The 27,500-nt window shown below is 25.4% G+C and overlaps 3 protein-coding genes across 3 annotated transcripts in view; 1 reads left to right on the plus strand and 2 right to left on the minus strand.

Annotated features, from left to right (window-relative positions):
- LOC128954263 (apolipoprotein D-like) overlaps nucleotides 1-6,822 on the minus strand; it is a 23,476-nt gene extending 16,654 nt beyond the window's left edge. The window contains exons 1-3 of the mRNA XM_054299838.1: nucleotides 6,738-6,822; nucleotides 4,880-5,013; nucleotides 2,004-2,059 (exon numbers count right to left, since the gene is read on the minus strand). Of these exons, the coding sequence (XP_054155813.1) occupies nucleotides 2,004-2,059; nucleotides 4,880-5,013; nucleotides 6,738-6,818 (271 nt within the window). The 5' untranslated portion in view covers nucleotides 6,819-6,822. The remainder of the gene's footprint in view (nucleotides 1-2,003; nucleotides 2,060-4,879; nucleotides 5,014-6,737) is intronic.
- A 5,381-nt stretch (nucleotides 6,823-12,203) lies between these two features.
- Nucleotides 12,204-17,909, minus strand: LOC128954287 (calcium-independent protein kinase C-like). Its single transcript, XM_054299865.1, has 10 exons — nucleotides 16,634-17,909; nucleotides 16,201-16,552; nucleotides 15,512-15,727; nucleotides 14,908-15,437; nucleotides 14,662-14,835; nucleotides 14,436-14,590; nucleotides 13,854-14,030; nucleotides 13,164-13,314; nucleotides 12,917-13,063; nucleotides 12,204-12,793 (listed from the first exon to the last, which is right to left on the minus strand). The coding sequence occupies exons 1-10, from the start codon at nucleotides 17,042-17,044 to the stop codon at nucleotides 12,617-12,619; spliced, it is 2,490 nt and encodes an 829-aa protein (XP_054155840.1). The 5' UTR covers nucleotides 17,045-17,909; the 3' UTR covers nucleotides 12,204-12,616.
- Nucleotides 17,910-20,202: 2,293 nt separating this feature from the next.
- Nucleotides 20,203-26,608, plus strand: LOC128954232 (probable serine/threonine-protein kinase ndrD). Its single transcript, XM_054299808.1, has 3 exons — nucleotides 20,203-20,248; nucleotides 23,234-26,229; nucleotides 26,312-26,608. Coding segments are annotated over exons 1-3 (3,141 nt in total). The 5' UTR covers nucleotides 20,203-20,246; the 3' UTR covers nucleotides 26,455-26,608.
- The last annotated feature ends 892 nt before the right edge of the window (nucleotides 26,609-27,500 follow it).

A 27,500-nucleotide genomic window follows, 5' to 3' on the forward strand; every position in this document is an offset into this window, starting at 1 on the left:
CGGGAAATACAACAACAATAATATAAATATTAAACATATTATAATAATATTATAGATATATACAGTATATATATATATATATATACAGTTAGTTAGTCCYACAGAATCTAGTTTTTATATATATATATATTTAAATATCTATTTATTTATTTACTATTTTATTTCAGACAACAACAAAAAATATATATCATTTTATAGTATGTAAATAATATATTCATACATGTATTTTTCAATATATATATATATATTGATAGTTTGCATGTATAATAAATAAACAAAAAAATTGCATATATTATAATATACAGTACTAATCATAAAAATTTATTGAACTTGACAATCTATCAATATCAATATTTTTTATTATTTAAATTTAATATACATATATATATATATAGTGTATAATAAACCCAGGTGCCAACAATTTACAATTGATATACAGCTAACTATATATATATATATATACAGTATATAACTAATTTTAATATACATTATAATAATATATAAGATATTTTACAGATATATGTTATTATAGTGTAATTATTTATGATATTTTAAAATTGCATTTCTATTTATTTGATGTCTAGTTTTATTTTATTTTATTTTTTTTTTTTTATTTASTAAAAACATTGTAATTGCCAGTTCAATAGTCTAACTTAGTGTAAGTGTAAATGTATATAAAAAAAAAAATAAAATAACATTACTTTATATATATATATATATATATTTTATATATGTATATGTAATACTACTTATAATATTTTKAAAATCAAAATTTACTGTAAATTTATTTTTTTGATTTTATAAAAACAGTTTGATTGAGCACTTACTTCCTGTTTTTGTATGCAATATAATAATAACAACTAAAAAAATACTGTAATATAATAATAATATTATTATATTTTTTTGCAATACATTATACATGTATACTGAATATAAAATTTTTTTATTTTTCAGAATTTATAATTTTTTTCTGTACTAATGTTTTATTTTGTATTTTTTTTATTAAAAACAAACAAATAGTATATATATATATATAGTTTATAAATAAAATTGTTTTCACTAATAGTATAGAAATTTTCTATAAATAAATTTCTCTCTCTCTCTCTCTCTATATATATATATATATATTTAAAGTATAAATGTTATCGATGTTAACATTTTAATTAGTAAATTATTTTATTATTTATTTTTTTTGTGTATAACTTATTACTATATCTATAAATATATATATTTATTTATTTATAGTTGATAATTATAATTGATTATATTATTATTACTATAAAACTATATTTTTAATATTATATACAGTAATAACAATATATATATATATATATATATATATATATATATATATATATATATATATATATATATATATATATATATTAAATAATAATATGATAATATAAAAACACATTGTTTTAATCTAGTTTGTGAATAATTACTAATATTATTATTATTATATTATAATAATTTATCATTTTTTTAGTACAGTATAATATCATATATATATAATATAATAATTTTTTAAGATTTCAAAATATATACATATATATATCATATGATACACACATAAAAAAAATAAAAATATTATTTCAACATAAAATTTGTTTTATGAAAAACATAATACATAACAACAAAAACAAATGTTTTTTTTGTTATCATTAAATGTATTTATTTATTTTTTTTGATAAAACGTTTTTATTTCACAGCTAATAATCTTTAAATATTGTTTTATTGTTCAAAAAATTTTAGCGAAAATTTTTCAAACAAATAATATTATTTTTTTGTTGAAAAAAAGAGATTAAATACAATATATAAGTTTGTTTTTAACAATAAATAAATAAAATTAAATAAAAATATTAATATACTATAACACACACACACACATAAACAATCAAAAAATTATTTATGCAAAAAATCTATTTAAATTATTTTTTTATATATAATATGTATTTTTTTAAAAAAATAATATTAAATAATATCTACAATAAAACACTTACCCAATGATAGCTCGGATTTTATTTTACTATTGGATTGAATCTCGTATTTGTTTGTACTGTAAATAATAATAATAATAATTAGATAAAAAAAAATTAATAATAAATATTATTATTATATATTTTTTCATAATTTTTTTATTGAATACAAAAAAAATTTCAAAAAATTAAAAATTRAATAAATATATATATATAAATTGACAATTCAATTATTAATACTAAATATAATAGTATTATTGTGTAATCATTTTATGTTTCAAATTACAAACAAGTATTGTCTATAATAATAATAATAATAATAATAAAACATATATTTTTATTTATATTTCTATACAATTACTATATATAGTTATATAACTATTAATTAAAAACATTTATATATATATATTAAACAATGTTAATGTAAATATTTTTTTATATATCATTGTATTTACAGTAATATTTACTATAATATTACATAATTTTAATTATAATAATAATAATTTTAATATTAAAAATGTGTAAATAAAACTTAAGTGATATGAAAAAAAAAAAATAAATAAATATTTATTATGAAAAATGTTTGAAAATTAAGGGGAATTTATTTTTGTCTATTATATTAAATATCTATTTTTTATATATATATAATAAAAACAATTTAAGCAATTATATTTAAGTGGTTACATTTATCAATATCAATTAAAAATTAAAAGTTTTTTTTCAAAAAAAAAACAATTATATTAATCATAATTTGTTTTTTCAAATAAAAAATTATTGTGAAATATCATCATTTAAGATAACTTTAAGATTATATATATATATATTAATAGTAATAATAATTAATAATAATATACAGTATAATAATATAATAATAATAAAATAAAATTTATCATTTTATAAAAACTTCAATTTTACATCAATTAATATAACTTAAATACTTGATTAATAATATATATATATATATTAAATATTATATATKATATATGATATATGATATATAACTTGTTTGCTAGTTTTTACTGATAAGTGATAAAAAACTCATAAAATTTATTTTTAAATATTTTAAATATATATATATATATATATATATATATAATATACAGTATATAATATATACTATATATTATAATTATTATTTTTTTTGAAAAAAAAGTTTTTTAACTTTTTAAGTTAGTTGGCATCTAACAAATAAATTATATWTATATATATATATATTAAATATATGTATATTTTTTGGGTGCAAAAAATCGCTTAAAAATAGTTTTATGTGTACATTAWTATTATTATTATTATTATATCATAAATAATACTTACTTATATATATAGATATTACTAACACATATATACTCTACAGTATAATACCCTAACTATTAGTTTGTAATTTAAAACAACAACAAAAATATCATTTAAAATGTCATTTATCATGAATTGTTTGGTAATCAAAATATATATATATATATATATATATATATATATATATAATGGGTTTATGAATCCCATGGKATATATACTATATATATATATATATATATATATATATATATATATATATATATATGATATTTAACTTATAAATAGTAATATCTATTGTCCTGTGACTAAAACAACATAAAATATATACTTAACTAACTATTTTTTGTTGTTGGTTAATACCGGTGCCCATACATAGACATAGACATACAGTACACACACAGGTATGTATACAAACACATATAGAGACACAAAAATTATTAGCCAACCGACCTTCAACTTTTTTTTGTTAGTTATTATTATTATTATTATTTTTGTTATAAATACCTGCAAACATATATACAGTATATATATATATATATTATATATAATATATACAGTACACCGCCTTTTATTTTTTTTAAAAAAATATAAAATAATAAATGAGAGACACTTTTACACAAACTAAACAAACTTATAATAAATATATATATAAAAGTTATATAAATAAAACAGATATACTGTATATATATATATATATATATATATATATATATATATATATATATATATATATATATAAATTATAATTACAATTATTTATTTTTTTGTTAGTGTTTTAGTTAGTTAGTTAATGCCAAAAGTTTTTATTAGCTATTTAAGGCATAATTGAAATTTGAATTTTTTGTTTAAATAATAGTAAAAACTAACAATTATTATTATTATTATATATATATATAACTAATATGTGTTTACATTTTACATTATTTTGTTATATTATTTTGTTGTTGAAGTGCTATTGAAAATTTTTGTTTAAAAATTTTAATTGAAATTGATTTTGATTTGTGTGTCTAGTTTTATATACAGTATATATATATATGTTTATATATATATATATATATTAATAGTAACAATAGAGAGGGGAATGGGATGGGATGGGCTCATCCTTTTATATTTTTTATTAACTTATAATAATATTGATTATATAATAATAATAATAATAACTATTTTTTTTAATGTTCAAACACTTATAGAAATTTATAAAAAAAATTTGATAATCCAATAATAATTATTTAATAATAATAATATAGTATTAAGTAATTTATTTAAATAAAAAATAACTGTTTAAAAAATATTTATCTAATTTATATATAAATACTGTATTACTATTTATAAGTATTAGTGTAAATAATTGCAACAACAAAAAAATAATAATAGTTTCACAATAGTTTTTAAAATACAATATATTCAAACAAAAATTATTATGAAATATTATCATTTAAAATAAATTTATTTAATATATTAATAGTAATACTAATAATAATTAATAATATAAAGTATAATATAAATAAATTTTAATATATAACTGTTTAATATAAAAATAATTTATGATATAATTAATTAATAATAATAATGAAAAATAATTTTTTTTAAATATATAAATATCTTACATGAAGACACCCCTAGCCATCGGTTCCCTGATTTCGGTCAAATAGTACCGATTCTGGCCATCGGTGGTCACATTTTGACGGATACAATCGGACTCTGATCCGTCCTTATAAACTACAAACCAATTGCCCAAAAACTGTTGTTTAAAAATAATTTAATTAAATAATAAAAAAAGAGATATTTTTAGATTGTTTTTTAATGAAAACAATATTATAAATAAAAATAACAATAAAATTATTTTTTTTTCAATAAAATAATCATTAAAAACATTCATAACAAAAATTTATATATATATATATATGAGTTGAATAACTTTATAGTTTATTATTATTATTTAATTTTTTTTATTTAAATTATAACCACACATACAAAATAAATTTATGTCTAATTATAGACTATATTGTATTTATTTTTAAATATATAAGTTATAGATAAGTTATATAACCTTTTATTTTTAAACTACTGTATATATATATTTATATATATATATATATGTATATATAATATATTAATACCTACTCATTATATTTGCATACAAACTACCACTAAAAAAAATTATATACAAATTTATATACAATTTATTATATATTCAATGTCTTCATAATAATAATAATAATAACCTTTTTGTTTGTGAAACAGAAAATTTTGTTATAAATATTAATAATTGTTTTAATGAATAATAATAATTAAAAATAATAAAAATAATGAAATATTAATGTATTCAACGAAAGTGTCAAAACTATATATAAATATATATTTAATTAACAAAAAATTATATAAAAAGTTTTGTAATTTTTCTGTATAATTAAAATTATTATTTAATTAAAATTATTATTATTAATATTTTTTGTTAATTAAATATGTATTTTAATTAAAATTAATGAAAAATATTTGACACAATATTTCTCTATTAAGTAATGTCTTTTAAAAAAATTGTTTATTATTTTATTTTTTGATTATTTTTAAAATAACATAAAATAATATTTGAATTTACATAATATTTTTTATTTTAAATTTTAATTTACTTTTTAAAAATATGAATTTATTCATAAAATAAAGTATATATTTGCTATATAAAAACTAAAATATTTATTTATTTATTTTTAAAAAATATCATTTTTAATATTTACAAATGTTAATAAAAATTATGTTTTTAATGTATTTAAAATAAAATTAAAAAAAATTATTGAATGAACTGAATATTAGGATAACATCTAAACGTTAAAAAAAATTTTGATCTCAATTTTGTATATAATATTATATAAGCATTAAATGGATATTAAAAAAATATGTTAGAAATTTTTGCTAAAATTTTTATTGWSTGTGTGTTTGTATGTGTAACTAATATTTTAAATAAATTATTTGTAAATTAAAAAAACAACAACAATTAATATTGCATTTTAATATAAAGTGATTAACACTTATATTAACTTTTATTTATTTATTTATTTATTATTTAACTTTAATAATAATAATAATAATAATAATTTTTAAACACTTAAACTCTACTACAATCAATACTACAATTGAATTACATATTTACAGTAAATTATTATTATTATTATTATTATGTATGACCTAGGTTATTAGCTTATTAACATTTTTAGGAAAATAAATAAATTAAAAAATTAAATGTCATTATTATTATTATTATAAAAAAAATTAAAATCAATATTAATAATAATAATAATAATAAGTATGCAAATAGAAAAAAACAATATAAAAAAATTAAATTAGAAATTATTAATAATTATTATATGTATTGTTAGTATTTTTGCTGTTAATAATAATTAATATTTACTAATTTCTAAATAATTTTAATTAAATAATAATAATAATAAAATAATTTCAAACAAAAACCTTATTGATATCGAAATTGGCTTTCGGTTTAATACGCGGACACTGACCGGCCCTAAGCTGATGGCCGGCGGCGGTCGACATGTGGCACAACACCGACACCAACAATACAATTGATAATAAAATATTTGATAACATTTTTATTAAAATAATATGTTTTTTTTTAATAATTTAAAGGCACACAAAAAAATTATTAATTATAAATATAATTATAAAATAATAAACAATAAGCAGAATATTCAGAATATTATTAATAATTATATTATTATTATTAATACTAATAATAACTTTTGATGATTTTGATTATTAATTATTTTATTTTATAGATATATTTTTATAAAAAATATTGAGAAATAAAAAAATTATTATTATTTTTTCGCACAAAGTTTTTTGAATCAAATAAAAAAAATCTCTCAAATGTTTGAGTTGTATGGTGTGTATGGTGTGTGAGTGAGTGTGTGTGTGTGTGTGTGTGTAAKCAACAGGTAAACTACAGGTAATAATAATAATAATAATAATAAATGTAGTAATAGTTTGAGTACAGTAGTAGTAGTAGTAGTAGTAGTGATGGTTATGTTAGTATATAATATAATATCATTATACCTGTATATACGGTATATATATATTTGACACAACCCTTTGCAACAACAAGTGGTGGCAATATATGATTTCAAGGGAAACCAGTTTATCGCATACATACACACACAAACATACACATACATACATATATACACACACATACATATACACACACACATACATGCATATAAAAGCACACACATACATACATACACACATACATACACACATATATACACACATAAATACACACATACATACATACACACATACACACATACATACACACATACATACACACATACATACACACATACATACACACACATACACATACATATATATATACACACACACATACATACATACACGTGTGATCATAATATTTAACACACACACACACACATATGAGCCCCAAACTACATAAGCCCAATGTACTGTATTATATACTACTGGATGTAGTGATGAGGAGGAGGGGTGGGGTGGGGAACGGTATTATTGGTATTATTATTATTTATCTCATACCGTGTGTGTGTGTGTCTATGTCGTGACATAGTTGTTAACGATGTTATGGTTTGACGGGCACCGGTAGGAAATCATTTTTGCTTTTTTGTTTGTTTMATATAATAAACGACTCATCAAACTAGTCCAATGAGTGTGTGTGTGTGTCCATAGAAAAYATTATTATAATTATTATWAAAAAACTGTATTTGTATTGTATTGTAAATCAATCAATTGACCGTACAGTTTATAYATATATATATAMAGATAGGACAGGTATGTTCATACATTGCTAACTGTGTGTGTGTGTGTGTGTACATACATATATGGGTGCCACCAATTAACTTTAAATATGTATTATACATGCAGTCAACAAACAAAATTTAGCTAGCCTATTATCTAATTATTAAATAATACAATTTATATAAATATATAATTTATATATATATATACTAATCTGACCTTGTTATTTTTGKKTATAAATTAAATCGTGAGTTTATTATTATTATTTAAAATAATTTATAATTTAACACAATCAAAATGAAATGTGTGCAAATTATTATAATTTATTTAATTTTTTTTAGTTGATTAAATTGTTTTTATTAGTTAGTAGTGTATGTATATTATTAGTGATATAAAAAAATAATGTGAGGCCTATTAAACACATTGTATTGATGTTTTTGATAATATTAMTAATAATAATAATAATAATAAAAAAAGGCCTTCAAAATTATATGCTAAAAATAAAATTGTATTTTTTAAAAAAATATTTATTTATTATTTAATAATAATAATAATAATAATAATTTTAGATTCTAGTGAACGATAAACACACACACAAAATAAGTAATAAATTAATTTAATAACAAAAATATAATAATAATATAAGTGTTTATTATGAAATTAACACTAAAATTGTAATCAATAGTAAAAATTTGCTATTAATTTATTGAAACAAAAATTGTATAAATCTTTTTTTTAGCTCAAAACTTATTATTTTATAGTATTTTAATTAATTAATTATTTTTTTAAGATAATTTTGAGAATTTAAGACAACAACAAAAATAAACCTAAAAATTAAATTTTTATAAAAACTGTTATTAAATGATTAAATTGTTTCAGATATCTATAAATTTGTATATTATTATTATTATAATATTAATAAATAAATTTTTTTTCAATATATATATATATTAATACCATTTAATAATAATCACTACAATATTTACTATTAACTTATTAATTAACAGTTTTTTTAAAAAGTGCAAATTAATATCAAATTTAAAACAACATATTTTTTTTATTAATAATTTTTTATTATTATTTATACATTATATAAAACATTAAAAATTTTTAAATGTTTTGTATATATATATATATATAATTAATTTAATATATATATAGTATTATTTTTTGAATTTGTGTGACATTGAAATAGTCTGTTTAATAATTTAGTTTAAATTTTTAAAAATTGTTTTTATAGTAATAATAATAATAATATAATACTAATTCAGTTATATATATGTGAAGTKTATTGTATTTTTTATTTGCGAGTATTTTGTGAAATATTTTTTTGTTTGTTTGTTTTTAAATAACAATTACACCAAATAGTAATAATAATAATTACATTTAAATTTGTATAATAATAATAATAAGTTTCAGCAATAATAATAATAAATATAATTATATAACCAGTTTTACAATAATTTAAATTAAATATATATATATATATATATATATAGATAACAAGTAGTCACTTAATTGTCTTTAATTTTTTTTATTAAAAAAAAWTTTTTTTGATAATAGATTTTTAAAAATGACTAAATCTGTAATTTTATTTTTTTAAAAATAAATAATAATAATTGTATGATTTGATGATAAACAACAACAAAAAAAAACAATGAATATAATACTAGAATAAACCAATAATTAATTAATTAATTTCTAAAACAATAATTTAACATAAATTAATGATTATATATATATATATATATTGTTTATATATATATAAATTTATATAAATAACAACTAACGTAAAACTATATTATTTTATAGATAATAATATAAAACAGTTATTTTGATGTTTTTTTTAAATATGGCAACAATTAATTAATTTAGATGAATATAATTTGTAATATAATAATTAATTAATTAAATAATGTATAGTTATTATAGATTTTCCAAATTGTATACACATATTCATATATATATATATATTTAAATTTTAAATTAAAAAATTATCCATAAATATATATATATATATATATATATAAATATTTATACATATATAAGCACTTAATGGTTTAAAAAAATCTAACTATTTTTTGTTTTGTTTAATAATAATAATAATAATAATAATAAAACTAATAATAATTTATAAGAAATTTATGGTTTTTTTTGTGTGTATTTGTGATTACATGAAAAATTGTGTGTATTTTTTTAAAATAGTAATAATAAATATATGTTATATATATATATATATTAGTGTTTTTTTTTGTAATTAATTATTTTTTAATTAAACGCTCACTTTTTTTGTAGATTATTATTATTATTAAAAAAAATAACTAAAAACAAGCAAAACATTTAATACTGATTTACTATACAATTAGTGGTTGAAAAAAATAATATAATATATTAAATCATTAATAAATCTTTAAAAAATGAGACAATTATTTTTAAAACAAAACAAATATTTTAAAAAAAATACATGCATAGTGTGAGCGGGTGTGTGAGTGACTGAGTGAGTGAGTGAAATATTATTATTTTTTGACTTTTAATTTCGTTAATTAATTAATTAATAATTATATATATATATTAAAAAATTTAATTCCTGTATAATTTTTTGTGTCAATTTCAATAATAATAATAATAATAACAATAATAATCACATATACAAAATGTGTGGATAAAAATTAATTCAATGTTTAATATATATTATATATATATTTACTGTATATATCTAAAAGTTATCTTTGGTTCACAAAAAAAAAAATTATATTTTTTTTGTTAATTTTTTGTTATTTTTAAAAAAAACCTTTCATTTAATGTTTTTAAAAATATTTAATGTTTTGTTGTTGAATGATATACTAATACTATTACTATTATATACTACTACTAAAAGTACTAATAAATACTATTTAATAACTATTAAATATTAGGGATTAACTGTGTAAATACACTGCAATTATTTTTTAACAATTAATTATTGTATTGAATAATAATAATAATAAATTCAAATCAAACATAACATTTAAAAAAAAATCAGTTAAATATTTATAAAAAAAAATCATATTTATATAAAAACCAAAAATTATCTTAAAAAAAAATTATTGTTTAAAAAAAAACAAATTGTCTGTCTATTTGCTAAAAATTATTTTCCATTAGTTTTTAGCAATTAATTAATTAATTAATTAAAAAAAAATTAAAAATATTAACACTAATTATTATTATTATTATTAATAATAATTAAAACAACAATTAATAATAATAATATTACGGTAAATGTATATACTATGACTGATTTCTATCGCAATATACTAATAATAATAATAATAATAATAATGATAATCACTATTACAGTAAAACATTATTTAATATAATATCTAATAAATAATAATCATATGAATCATTTGATTATATTTATATATATATAATTCATTAAATCAATTATATATACTGTATATATATATATATATATAAATGTTAGCCAAATCCTAACCATCACTGGGGGGTTGGGGTGGAGGGGGAGAGAGACTTGAAAACCAAAATTTCTAACATATTTTGTGTTTTTTTTCTTCTAAATTTTCATTTGAGATCTATATTTAACAACAATTATTTAGTTTCCGAAAAAAAATTAATAATAATAATTATTATTATTTATAATTATAATATCATTGAACAATACGAGTGTGTGTGTGGTGTATATATGTGTGTTATATTGTTATGTGTTGTGACTAGAGTTGTGACAATATATAGTTATTTAGCGCCGATTTGTTTGTTATATATCAATATATATTAATATATATATATATATCAATAGACCTTTAAATTGGTTTTTTTTGTTTAATTAAGACATTTAGTAATTAACTATTATTTTTTTTATAATTATAATTATACTGTATGTATGTATATATAAATATCTGCCATTTATGACCAGATTATTCAAAAAACAAAATACTGATATATATAACCACAAAAAAAATAAATAAATAAATAACTTATTTGTTGTTTATATATATATAAAAAAAAATCAATAATTTGTTTGTTTGTTTGATTTTTTTTTCTAAAAGTAAAAAACTTAATAATAATTAATTAATTATAATAAACACTAAATAGATATTAATAACGAGTTTAGTGTAGTGTTTTCATCCAAATAATTAAATATATATATATATATTTCGGTCAATTTTTTTATCGGTTGATTTCAACTGTATTTTGTTGTTTTGTTTTTTTTTTTGGGTTCAAACTATGGGTTCAAACACTTATATATATCGGTAGGTAAACCAACCAACCAACCAATCATCATCGGGTGTGTGTCCATTCAAACACACCAACACCACCGACAACAACAACAACTAACCAAACAAACAAAACATACGGTAAGTGTGTGTGTGTTTGAAGTTAACCAACAAATGTATAGATAGACCAAAAAATTTTGTTGTTGTCGGTGTCGGTGTTTGAAAAAAAAATCCAAATTATATGTGTTTTTTTTGATTGAAAAAAATTTGAAACTTAAAAAAAACCAACCAATAATAATGGGCTAATAATTAATTAATTAATTTTGTTTTTTTTTTAGGCAACAGTTATGTATTGGGACCGTCAACTGAATATAAACCCGGATTAAACTCTCCGTTAGTGAATGTAAAACCTCTGAACTCTTCCTGATTTATAGAGCGAACCACTTCTGCATTTACTGGCGTCAGAATTGGTTCCTCTTTAGTAAAATCCTGATCAAAATTATTGACATCGCGTTTCGTTTTCTGTGGTGATGGTAGTGGTGATGGTGATGATGATGATGGTTAAGACAAACAAACAAACAAACAAAAACAAAATTACCGATTAATTTACCGATAGTTTTAACTAAACAACAAAAAAATACATACGATTTTCGGTCTAAACGGTGGCTTAACTTTTTTGGCCAACAGTGCGTCCCAATCGGTATCCTTGAAAAACGTATGCTTTAGTATGGCTTCTTCGGCTCCCTGCGACTGAACACACCCTAAACGTTTGGCCGGGTTTTTAGTCATAAACTAATTTACGGGTACAACCAAATCAAAACAAAACAAACAAATAAATTACCGATAATTTCCGATATATATTGTGTGTTTAATTAATTAATTAATTATATACCCCTTTGAGTATAGAAACGGCTTCTTTGGTCAACCAGACCGGATAGAGTACGTCGTCGTGCAATATAGACTCGAACAGGTCGTCCTCGTTGTCCGCTTCGAACGGCGGCTGTCCGGCCATCATCTCATACATTAGGACACCCAATGCCCACCTAATTGGGGAAAACATACAGTCGAGTCAGTCATATCATCCATATAACAACAACAACAAAAAAACAACTACTCGTATAGACCCCCGCATATAGCCAACCCCCTCCTCACCCCCATGGCCACCATCAGGGGCCACCATGTGAAAATGTGGGGCAATATCCCCCACTATCAAATGTTGATGTTTTATTATGAATTATCAAATACCCCCTGCCCCACTATTAAAAATTTATTGAAGTTTTTATTTTTGAATGTGTAATTACCCCCCCACCACACCCCTCATAAAAATGCAATCTATTGACCTGGTATATTTTATGCCAATTTCTGATTGGCAATAGACCTACCGGTATATCTTACATATAACCCTATCCCATACCCCCCCAACCCCAATCATTCCCATATCACATATAGCCCCTGTAGGGTGGGGTATATATGAGATACAACCTCTCCCTCCCACATACCAAATATTGATTTCAGTGGTGGGGAGGAGGGGGTGGGGTATATGATACGGGGTAATAATAATAATAAATTAAATTATAAATACCAGTCAACTGATGGGCCGTATTCTAATTCTTGCAATATTTCGGGTGCAATATAATCGGGAGTTCCGCAAAACGTTGTCGTAGTATTGCCGTCCATAATATTTTCCTTACACATACCGAAATCGGCAATCTTACAGTGGCCGTCGCTGTCCAATAATATATTATCTAATTTTAAATCTCTATATATATAGAAGAAAAACACAAACAATAAATTATTAACGGGTTATTATCGGTAAATAATGTTTTATTAAATTTTTATTTTTAAAATTATTATTATTACGCTATTTTCTATAAGGAATTTTTTGAATTTTTTTTAAATATTTTAATGGATAAAAAAACTGTTTTACAAAAAAAAAATAAATTACCGACAAAATAAAATTGAACGGGAAATACAATAATAATAATAATAAACATATAATAATAACAATTAACAGTTAGTTAGTCCTACAGAATCTGGTTTTTATATATATATATATATGTTTTACGGTAATAAAAAATATCTATTGTTTTATTTTATTATTTTTTTTTTTTGAGGACAGTTAGTTAGTTGGCTACTACTACTACAACCTATACTGTGAACCTACCTATAAATAACACCATTCTTATGGAGGAACATCAGGGCTAACGTTACTTCCGATGCATAGAAGCGGGCCCGGGGTTCGTCAAACTTGCGGGCCTTTTGTATTTGAAACATTAGGTCACCGCCGTTGACGTACTCCATCACAAAAAATAGCCGGTCCTTCAAACAACAACAACACAAGTATTAATAACTGGTAATTATTTTTTTTTTGAAAAATATATATCAATTACCGCCGTCTGATAACAGGAATGAAGTGCCGTTAGAAACGGATGCCGAGCACTGAGCGCTAGTATGCGCTTCTCAGTCATTGTACAGTCGACGTCGTCGTCCTGTAAGATGACATCCTTTTTGAGCACTTTTACGGCGTAGACTTCGTCGGTGCCCTTCTTTTCGGCCAACATTACCTGTGGATTGAAAAAAAAAATTATAGTTTATTTTTTCCAATAGGAAAGGAACTGTAGTTTTTTTTCACATACTTTGCCGAAACTTCCTTTTCCCAGTACTTTAATAAAATTAAAGTCCTCGAGACCGTAGCGCCTACGGGGCCGGTCATTGCCGTCAGCACCAGTTCCGCCGCCGCCACCGTGCGGACTACGATCCAACACTGACTGTAGTTGATGATCGCGATCTTTGATCGTCAAACGATCCAATTGGTTGGCCAGTGGCGCCGAATCGCCGGCTGCCGCCGCACCACCACTACTACCGTATTGATGATCTGATTTAAAATTATCGCCACCACCACCAACACCGCCGGCACCAATGTCTCCGCCAACACCACCGCCAGCACCGGTAGGCAACGGTGCTGTATGTGCGCGCTCTGTCAACGATTGGCCAAATCTATTCGGCGATTCGCTGATCGATGTCTTCTTTTTTTTGCCCGCTTTAAACGATAACTTATCCGCCGATATGCCGACAGCCATCATACTGTCGGCCAATTGTTTCGGATTAATACCGCAATTGTTCGCAACGTTAGCCTGACATCGCTTATGTACGTTCATATCACATGCTATTTAACACAGACAGACAAACATTTATTAATACCATAATCGGTAAACAATACCCCCACCGATTGATACTTACATTCACATTGGAGGCCCTGTTTGAATATACCGTACAACATGGAGCCGCAGTGGTCGCAAAATGTTGGCCTCTTATAGTTGTGTACCTGAAATCTATGGGGTACGTTGATACTGAATCGGCTGCCGCCGATCATCGAGTCGTCGGTATTTTCCTTACAACCGGGACATTTGGTTACTACTACTTCGTGACAGCGTTTATGGACGACACACGTGCACACTATTATCGGGTGAGACAGAGATAGAGTGAGTGAGTGAGAGAAAGAGAGAGTAAGAAAGAGAGAGTAAGAAAGAGAGAGAGTGAGTAAGTCAGAGAAAGAGTGAGAGAGAGAGAAAAAAAAGAGTCAGAGAGAGATTGAGTGAGTGATAGAGATAGTGAGTGAGAGAGAGAGAGAGAGAGAGAGAGAGAGTGATAGAGAGTGAGAGAGAGATAGTTAGTGAGTGAATGAGAGAGAGAGTGAGAGAGAGAGAGATATTTAGTGAGTGAATGAGAGAGAGAGAGAGAGAGATAGTTAGTGAGTGAATGGGAGAGAGAGAGAGAGATAGTTAGTGAGTGAATGAGAGAGAGAGAGAGAGAGATAGTTAGTGAGTGAATGAGAGAGAGAGAGAGAGAGAGAGAGAGAGAGAGGACAGTTAGATTTTTTTTTGCTTATAAAATAGACATTAGTAGACCCGATCCAATCCAATCCATACCTTGGCACTGGTAGGCTTGTTTGCCCAGACCCCAGATAAAATCGCGACAATGCGAACAGAATGCTGGCTGCCGTAAAAATGTGGCCATAAATTTGTGTCCATTAACTTGGTGTACACGTCGGCGCATAGCACCGCGTCTGCGGGCCAGACCCTGGCGTTCTTTGAATTCTTTTGGCTCCCGATGATGATGATGATGATGCATGGCCAGCGATGATGAGGAGGAACAGGAGCCGGCCAATGTCGACGAATTAGAATTGCCGCCGCCGCCACTGCCACCACCACCGCCGCAGTCGGCGGCCGCCGATCTGAGTTCGACATTCACGTGCAGTCGACCACCCGGTTCGAGGTCCTCCTATAAAAAAAAAAATGATTGGTTAGACACCAATTAAATCGGGGGATATAATCGGGTAGTTCTAGTGGACTAAATATATACCCAAATATCCGATCCGTAGACAGCAGCAGTCGCTGATCCATCAGCGGCTGCCGCTGCCGCCGCCGCTACCGATTCATCCGTAATCAAATCGTCAAAACAAATTGAACAGTTGGCCACAAAATCGTCGGGCGGTATGGAGGCATCGTGAAATACCGTCAACTGTAAATTTTGTGCCTCTTTAACATCGAAACTAAACAATTCGTTCCACTGAGGCCTGAATGTCCGCTGTTTGGTCGACGATTTATCTATTGGCTGGTCATCGACGGTAATGTGTACGTACGGATCGATTAGCATCTGGCTGCCGCCACTTTTGCCGACAACACTATCAAGTTTATGCCGAACGGAAAACTGTGTCGGCTTCAGTTCGTTGGCCTCGATTATACACAATCGGACGCTTCCCGTAAATGGCATTATTTGTTATTATTGATTATTATCACTATTACCGGCGATATGACTGTTAAACAATAATAATAATAATAATAATCGGTGTCTAGTGTTGGAAGAGATCAATCACTACCACCACTACTACTTGTGTCGCCGATATATAAAGTCGCTGAAGACTATCATCAACAACAACAACAACACTTGTGATGTGTCTGTCTGTGTGTGTGTGTGTGTGTGTGTGTGTGTGTGACGGCTATGGCTATTGATTAATGCAACGGGTGTTTCAACAACAACAACACCACCACCACTACTACTACTACTACCATCGTCTTCATCGTCATCATCAGTGATAGACAATCAATCGGATGATCGCATCGGTTGGTTAAATACCAGACACAGACCAGACAACAAACACTTGTCTTCCGAAATAACCACTTCTTCTTCAATGCATATATGAAGACAACAAACTGCTGGTATGTCTTCTTATTCTTCTTCTTCTACACACTTTTACTTCGGTATAAACGGCTGTACCGTAAGTGGACACCAGTTGGTGGTCGCTTTGCCCGCAGCCGCGGGTAGTCTATTGGGTGATGAGTTTGGTGAGTGTGTGTGATCAGCCACTGCCGCCGTCGCGCTCGGGTGACTCACTGACTGACCAAAACTGACTAAAAAAAACTAATTGTTTTTATCGGTTGAAACCACCAATTGGTTTGTTGTTGTCTTTAGTAGTGTTAGTGTTGTTGTTGTTGTTGACACTCATCGAGTGTTTATGCATTTGACGGCCATTACTACTACTACAGTACACACACTCTCTCTCTATGTTTAAAACATAACAACACTGTATAGTGTATTATAGAGAGAGAGAGAGTACTGTCAAAACCAATGTTGTCTATGAAATGTACAGTAAGTATACATACAATAAAAATACATAACATTATATATACTACAGTCTAATTGGATTTTTATAAACATTATGTGTGTGTGAGTGTGTGTGTGTAGCTATTCATACATATAGTTATAGGATATTGATGTGTGTATGTGTGTGTGTGTGTGTATGTGTATGTATGTGTATGTGTATGTGTGTGTATGTGTGTGTGTGTATGTGTATGTGTATGTGTATGTGTATGTGTATGTGTATGTGTATGTGTATGTGTATGTGTATGTGTATGTGTATGTGTATGTGTATGTGTATGTGTATGTGTATGTGTATGTGTATGTGTATGTGTATGTGTATGTGTGTGTATGTGTGTGTGTATGTGTGTGTATGTGTGTGTATGTGTGTGTATGTGTGTGTATGTGTGTGTGTGTGTGTATGTGTATGTGTATGTGTATGTGTATGTGTATGTGTATGTGTATGTGTATGTGTATGTGTATGTGTATGTGTATGTGTATGTGTATGTGTGTGTATGTGTGTGTATGTGTGTGTATGTGTGTGTATGTGTGTGTATGTGTGTGTATGTGTATGTGTATGTGTATGTGTATGTGTATGTGTATGTGTATGTGTATGTGTATGTGTGTGTATGTGTGTGTATGTGTATGTGTATGTGTATGTGTATGTGTATGTGTATGTGTATGTGTATGTGTATGTGTATTAAAAACTTTATTATATAGATAAAAGGGGGACTAAATTTGTATATAAAACTGTAACAAACTATGTTAACAACTATCATAATATTGATTATTTATTATTTTATTTTTTTTCATACTGTAATACCATTACTATTATTATTATTATTACTATTATATACTGTATATACATAAAAGTTAATACAATTTATTAGAATTTTATGGGTAGACTTAATAATAATAATAATAATAAATAATATTACTATTTGTAACATTAGTTAGTATTGTATTGTTAACTAAATTATATTATTATATTAATTATTTTTTTATTAAAAAAACAGTAAATTTTAATTATTAATAATACATATGAAATTTTTTTTAAAAAAATATTTATATATTTAAAAATAAAAAATTAACTAGTTGCATTTTTTCACCAAAAAAATAAATAAATAAATAAAATTATTTATGATTATTACTAGAGAAAAATTTATCATGTAATATTTTTATTTTATTTATTTATTTTATTTACTATTAAATAATAAATAAATAAATAATAATAATAATGACTATGACTATGACAAACTAAAAATTTTTATTATTATTATTTAATAAAAATTATTTACATGGAGTTATTATATCATATATATATAATAAAATAAATGCAATTAAAATAAAACTATTTATACTAAATAACATTAATCTTTTATTATATATAATTTTATATTAAAACTAAAATTTAAAAACTAAAATTTTAAAAATAATAAAAATGTCACCTACATTGTGAACGACCCCTCCACCCCTCTATATATATTTTATAGGTGACTAATACTGTACTGTATATATAATTGGGTCAATAACACAATATATTAGCGTAAGTCTACTGTATTATCTAAAAAAAAATCTAACATTAAAACTATAGTTAGTTTTCGGTTATACTGTATGTAACAAACACTACAACAAAAAACAGGTTTTTTATTTGTTATTATTAACCGAAAACTTATTATTAAATGTATTGTATGTTATATACAGTACAGTGTATACTATGATATCATAGGGGGCTATGCATTGATTTAAGTGGCAGTCAATGTGTATATGTATTGTAATAATATTATTATTGTGAAAGTAATGGCAACTAAATTATAATACATTTGCAATACATATATATATATTTGTTGTTTAAGTATTTATTTAAATCATAAATAATATAATAATAAGTGTTAAAAACAATTATTATTTATATGGGATTATCACACATACACTATGTATATGTACTGTACTTTTAACTATGCATTTGAATGATTTTTTATAATAATTATTTCAATAAATTTGGTTTCAATTATACTTAAACAACAACAACACTAATAATATGATTATTAAATAATATATATTTAATTTTTTTTAGCATTTAATTTGTGTGTTATTTATATCTATATCTATATATATGATATAAAAATTTTTATTATTTTTTGATTGATTGTGTTATTTAATTAATTAATTAATTATTATTATTATTGTGTGTGTGATATATATAGCCATAAAAATATATATTTGTCGACAAAAATATATTTAAAAAATATATTAAATTTTTTATTTGTTTTGTTTAATTGATTGATTGATATCTCATTAGTGATATTTTTTTTGTTAAATATAAAAAATTTTAAAAATGTAAGTAATTTTTTTCACTCCCCCTCTAAAAAATTATTTCCCCCATTATTTCCCTTTTAGTTATTTTATTATTTTTTTTGACATTTATTTTATTATGTATTTGTATTATAATTTCCTATGTTTTTTCAAAAAATTATTTTATTATTATTTGTTATTTTAATGATTATTACAGTATTTAATATGTAATGTATTGTAATGTTTGCCAACAATTTTTTTTTATTTAAAATTGACATTTTATTTATCATATATAAAAACAATATAACTATTTTAAATTTTTTTTTTTAAATTTATTATTTAATATGCTATTAAATTATTGCTATTATTAATTTTATAATTATCATTTATATCTCTCAATTAATTAAATGATTGAATATGTATTGAATTTATTATTATTATTTTTTTAAAGTTTAAATACCTGTACTAATAGCTTATAAATATTAATTATCTATTTATTATTAATAATATATATTTTTTTTTAAATAATAAATTATAAATGCCAATTAATTAGTTATGCTACGCTTATTAACTAGGTTTATGTGTATTTTTTTTTAAATTTAATTAATTTAAAAAAAATAGATACAAACAAAGTTATCAATTTTTATTTTATTATATTCAATCAATTGATAAATAAAGTTACCTTGATGTATATATATATATATATATATATATATATATATGTTTATATATATGTTTATAAATGTATGGATAGTTAGCTATATATATATAATAGTTTTTATTTGGTTAATAGATATTAGCAGTATTTTTAGTTTATTTTTTTAAATTTAAAAATATATTACTTAAATACATGTATAAATTGTTTGTATTTATTTAATTTATTAATATTTTATAATAATTAATAATAATGATTGCATATATGGTTAACGCCTACAAAATATTTTTGTAATATATTGTAATAAATATATTGTGTAATAATATTTCTATGAAAAAAAAGGTTTTTTAATTTAATTATTTAACCAAAAAAAAAAATAATAATATAATATAGCTTTTTATTTAATTAATTAGACACACATATAATATAAATACTAGTATTTTTTATTTTTTTTATATTACTATTGATTTGAGATAAAAATTCAAAAAACTTTTGTTTTTTAAACAAATGATACAAACAAACAAAAAACAAAACAAAAATTTTTCAATATATAGTATTGAATGTATTTGGCAATCATACAGAAAAAAATAGTTATTTATTTTTTTTTCGCATACCATACCATTGAATAAAAAATAATAATAATAATAATAAAAACAATTATATATTCATTAACTGCTTGGGTATGAGTCATAGGCATACCATTTACACATACATAAGCTGCTGCTAACAAGTATATACAGTATATATATAAATATTTTTTTCGCGGCACCTGTATGTTAGCACCTGTATTATATATATATATATATATATATTTTGTTGTTGATGATGTTAGTGTAAGTGCATTGCACGACCAGTTTTTTTGTTGTTGAAGAGCTCAGGGATGTATAGATAGATAGAGATTCACTACAAGAAACTATACGTATAAATAGGTAGTGACCATAAGTTTATGGGTTTTTATATAAAAAAAAATCATATGATTTTATAAGAAGTTTTATAACTTTTTTTTTGATTATTTGTTATAAGACTCAAATAGTTTAGCACAAGTAGTCTAAGTGTGTGTGTGTGTGTGTGTGTGTGTGTGTGTTTGGTATGCCTTTCCTCACTCACTCACTTACTTTACTAACAAACAGGTGATATTTATTTTTAAATTTAAAGTTAAAGTATTTACTAACTAGTAGTGGGCCATAGCTTATGTATGATAAGGTATATAAGCTCTATAAGTATGTGTGTGTGTGTGTGTAAAGTGTTATGAACTCATATGACTCTGTTATGTCTCTCTCTCTCTCTCTCTCTCTCTCTCTCTCTCTCTCTCTCTCTCTCTCTCTCTCTCTCTCTCTGCTGATGTGATTACCTGTCAAATGTTAAAACACTCATTAATATTATTATTATTACAAACCCATTGCAATCAGGTATGGTATGGTGTATGGGTCGATGGCTTACTAGATAGCTATAGAAGCAATTAGATAGATATATATCATAGATAGATAGTAATAGGTTTGCACAGGTATGTCACTACTATTGGGTTATTATTTTTTAGACAACCCGACAGATAAATAGGTATAGATATTAAATTCAATGTAAATTATAAATATATATATATTGGGTGTAAAATAAGTTATTTAATTTAATTTAATAATTTTTGTTGTTTTTGAATGTTTGACTTTTTTTTAATTTTTTATTTATAAAAATTAAAAAATTCCTTCAATAAGATTGACAACATTTTTTTATACCCAACCAATTGATTAACGATTTTTATAATTTGTAAATAATTTTTATAGATTCAAGTTTTTTTTAATGATTTTTTTCTTAATAGTTTTATTTTTTTTAATGATTTTTTTATGTTTAATGATTAGATATACTAACTATTATATATATAAAAAAAAATTTACTGTATATATAATTAAATGTTTATTTTAAAGTGCTCTCTCTCTCTCTCTCTCTCTCCTATTAACCTCCCGTTTGACATATTTATAGATCTCTGAATAAGTAATAATAATAAAAAAAATTAAATTTATATATAAAAAAATTATTTTACACTTAAATAGATTAGAAATTCATAAATAGATTTTATATAAAAATTTATTTTTTCTTATATTTATAAAAAAAACAGTTTAATTAGGAAGTCTAACCACATATGTATGTATGTATGTATCACTAAATTATTATGTATTTATAATTATAATAATAAAAGTTTAACAACTTTTTTTTATATTATATATTTATTGACCAAATTTTTTTATAATGATATGTATTGAGAGAGAGAGAGAGAGAGAGAAAGAGTAATAAATAAAAATAAATAAATATTTCATTAGATATTCATATCTTTATTATATAATAATTTTTTTTTATTTTTTTGTTGTTTGATCGATATGTAGGGCACAGGAGTGTAGTAACAGTAACAGTGGTATTATAGCTATTGATGGTAGTAGTGGTGGTGACGACATCACATCCACATCATCACCAATAGGACAGCCGTCGACTACAGCTTTTATCATCAGTTTTGACGACGATCTCGAGGAAGATAATAGTCAATCGTCTACTCATAAGAAAATGTTAAACATTAAGGACAGTATACGTAAGTTTGCACCGCCCAGACCCGACTCAATTGAAAAGCCTAGACCCGTGAAAAACAGCCATAAAAGTAGCGGCAGTGGTGGCGGTAGTGTGGGTGACGGCGACACGTCGTCGACATCACCGAAACAGTTAGTGGGAGTTAGTGGTCGCCGACAGTTATCATCGCCCAGCAGTGGTGGTAACAACCAATCAGCGACCAAAAACAACAACAACAACAACAGTACCGTTAGAAAACAATTGCCGACACATTTAGTAGAACCGATAAGTACTGGCCATCTGAGCGATTCGGCTGCCTATCTAATCAATCGTATGCTATCGTATGCACCGAAAGATATTTCGGGCCGTTCAACGAAACTACGGTCAACTAATCATAATAATCATAATAATCATAATACAACTAATTCCGTCCAAAAAGAGGTAGTAATGTCCAAATCGTGGGGTATCGCCACCGGCGATACCGATAGCGGCGTTCCCGATATGGACAACAAATCGGTTCGTAGCGAAACTGGTACCTATACGGTCGGTTTGGATCAGGAGGAGGTGGAGGACGACAACGATGATAATGACCGTAGCATCGAAGTGGAAACGGCTCGCCAACAGATAGACCATGTTTTCGGTATATCCGACGACAATATCACTGTATCCCTGAACTCATCGTTGGCTTCGAGTCTTAATTCGCCGACTGTTTTGAAAAATATTGACGAAAATCTACGAACAAAACAATGTCGAGGAGGTGGAGGTGGAGGAGGAAGTGGTGGTGAACGAGGAGGAGGAGGAGGTGGACGACGACAATCATTTGACGCCATGACTACTACTACTACGACAACTAATAATAATAATAATAATTTAAATTCAAATAACAACAACTCGAAGAAACCGATTGTCATCAACGATGCACTCATTGATTATAATCAGCAACAGCTAAACAACTTAACCATAACGCGAACCAAACGCCGGGTGCCGACCGTCGAGGAAATGCTACACCAAAACAATAATAACAATAATAATAGTAATAATTTTGATATCACTACTAATAGTTCCGCAGCTTTAAGTGATAGTAGAAGAGGTTCATCGACAGCAACAACAGCAACAACAACAACAACATCATCGACGGTGAAGAACAACATTAGTGTTGTGAACAACAATCCTAACAACAAATCATCACTTCTGGCTTCTTATGACTCGAAAAATGATTTATCAAAGATTTCTAATAATACTAATAATACAAATAATTTTAACGATAATTATAGTAATAATTATAATACCGGTAATCAAAAGGTTTTACCGCTTCCGTCGGCATCTAATAATCAGCCGACCAGCCATTCGGCGCCGTCCACACCCCGATCGCCATTCCTTCAGCGCAAACTGATTGCACTGAAAAGTGCTAAACAAGGGAAACAACACCGACAACAGCTAAAGACTACTACTACCGCCGATCACAGGAAAAATTCGTGGACCAAGTCGTACGCAGAGGACGTCGACGACTGCCAGTCGTACAACTCGGACGACGACAGCACCGATCTGAGTCACCGAAGCTATACGTCCTGCAAGAATGATGTCGCCAGAGATGATGATGACGGTTGTGGCGATAACACCGCTACCACCACATCCAGCGATATTGGCGGCTATTCTCAGCGATTCAATCGGGCATTTGCTTTACGCCGGGCCCGACTCGGTATCGATACGCCCGCCTCTGCCGCCGCCCCCGGCGTACCTGTCAATCGAAGCGCCTCATCGGCATCAGCAACAGCAGCAGCTCATAGCCGACAATCATCGACACCACATAAGCCTACGGCCACTGCCGCCCCTAACGGAGGATCGTTCAGTCGTTCAGATGGCGGCCGATTCAGTCTGCGAGTGGCTAAAAATAATTTCAACGACAGACTCCGAAAGACTCAAAATCATCAGCAATTGAACCGAATCTCATCGAAAGAGAATGTTAGTCATCATCATCAGCAACGGCCGTCCGTCCAGAGGAAAGGTAGCGATAGTGCCTCCAGTGTTAAGTCGTCGTCTGTGATAAGTCCGCGATTGTCGTCGTCAAACAGTCGGCAGTCGTACGCCTATTCGGATACCGACCGAAATACAATCAATAATAATAATCACTATAACAATAGCCATCGCGGGAATAGCCAATGGAGTACAAGTCTGCGACAGGACATTCATCGTAGTACTAGTAGTCATCATCAGCAACAACAACAACGCAATGGTGGTGATAGTCATCATCAGCAACAGCAGCAGCTAATAAACAATTCGTCCAATAAATTATCACCAATTCTACCGCAAAGAGGAGGAGTAGGAGAATCGGTACGACGAGACTCGTTACCGGGTTGTCTACCGCCGGTAACCGATAGGAGAGGAGTAGCACCTGTAGCTAAATACCAGCCACACCAACAATACCTGAATGGTTCCCATTCGGAAACACCTAATCATTATCATCATTATCAACAACAGTCCAATCCTATCACCACAACCACAACAATACACAGCAAACCACCGATCAGTAGTCAACTCCGGACAAAACCGGTACTCGAGTTGACCGCATTGGACGGACTGGTCATATCGGCTATCAATCAGCTGTCGTACAAATTGCGTACAAATATGTTGGCAATGTTGGACAGTCAACGCAGTCGACTGGAGGACAATTGCGAGGCACGAGTAGTAATCGACGAGATAATGCCTCAGCTATTGATGACCACATCGCCGGAACGGTCACCCTATGATCGGGAGCTGAGTGTTAGCCGCGATTTGTCGACTGTTTTGAAAAATTTGAAAAAACTCGAGCAAAGCTACGATGGTATGCATTGTTGTTGTGATTATAATCAATGAAACAAATAATTTACCGAAAATTTTAATTAATTTTTTTTTTATTTTTCTAGTTTTAAAACTCATGTTAGATAATAATAGCTCATCCAATATAACCACTACATCTACTACTACGACAACTAAACAACAACAACAAAAACAACCTCCCAGTCGACGACCGGTTAATCCAAACCAATTTTTTGTGGTCGATGTCTGAAACCCACACAACATACCGTTCCTTACAACAACAAAAAATAACTCCCAGTGCCTGTCGTTCATATATTTATCGGTACTATAAAAAAGGCACTCAAAACTTGATAATAATCCAACAATTTTTTGTTTGTTTCAAACATTATCTCTCTCTCTCTCTCTCTCTCTATCTCTAAATGTTTTTAATTTTATTTTATTTATATTAATATACTGTATATATATATATATATCTATGAATATATATTTTTTAACTGCTAACTAATCAATTTGATTGATTGATTGAGAGAGAGAGAGAGAGAGGTTATGTTTGTTTTAACTTTATTTTAAATTTTATTTTTATATATATATACATTGTATACTGAAAATTGCATTTTGCGCGCTAACCCCTCCCTCCCTCCCCACCCCACACACACATAYACACTGTTATGTAATGTATTTTCAAAACTAATGGCTCTCTCAATATATATATATATATTTTTATGTGCATAATATACTACAGTATATATGTTTAGTTAGGTTTAGTTGATTGACTACTTATCTGACAAACCATTACAAACAAACCATAAAAACGATTGCATCTAATAATTATTATTATTATAAATATATATATATATATATATATATAATATTTATAATTGTTGTTAACTATTGTTATAATTATTACTATTATATTATACATTTAGATGAAAATTTGAACTGTATATTGCCTTGATAATTTATTGCAAGCTATATATATTGAATATATATATGTTTATAGTGTTTATCAAAATAATCTGAAATTATTTTTAATTTTTTTTTATTAATATATACAATATTGAATAGCTATTGATTTGAGATAATAAAAAAAGTCATTGAAATTATTTATTTATTTTTTAAACAAATAATTCACACATTCATACAACTAGTGATTGATAGTATAGCTATTAAATATATATATATATATATWTATATATAGCTATTAACTATTTATATGTCAAATTTGAGATTTTTAAAAAAAACTAAATATTAGTATTAAAATTTTTTTATAGATATAATATTATACTAAGTTATATT

The sequence above is a fragment of the Oppia nitens genome, unplaced genomic scaffold (genome assembly GCF_028296485.1).
Source record: "Oppia nitens isolate AA-2021 unplaced genomic scaffold, nextdenovo-longstitch-racon4-pilon3 scaffold26_pilon_pilon_pilon, whole genome shotgun sequence".
In the NCBI taxonomy this organism is placed as follows: domain Eukaryota; kingdom Metazoa; phylum Arthropoda; class Arachnida; order Sarcoptiformes; family Oppiidae; genus Oppia; species Oppia nitens.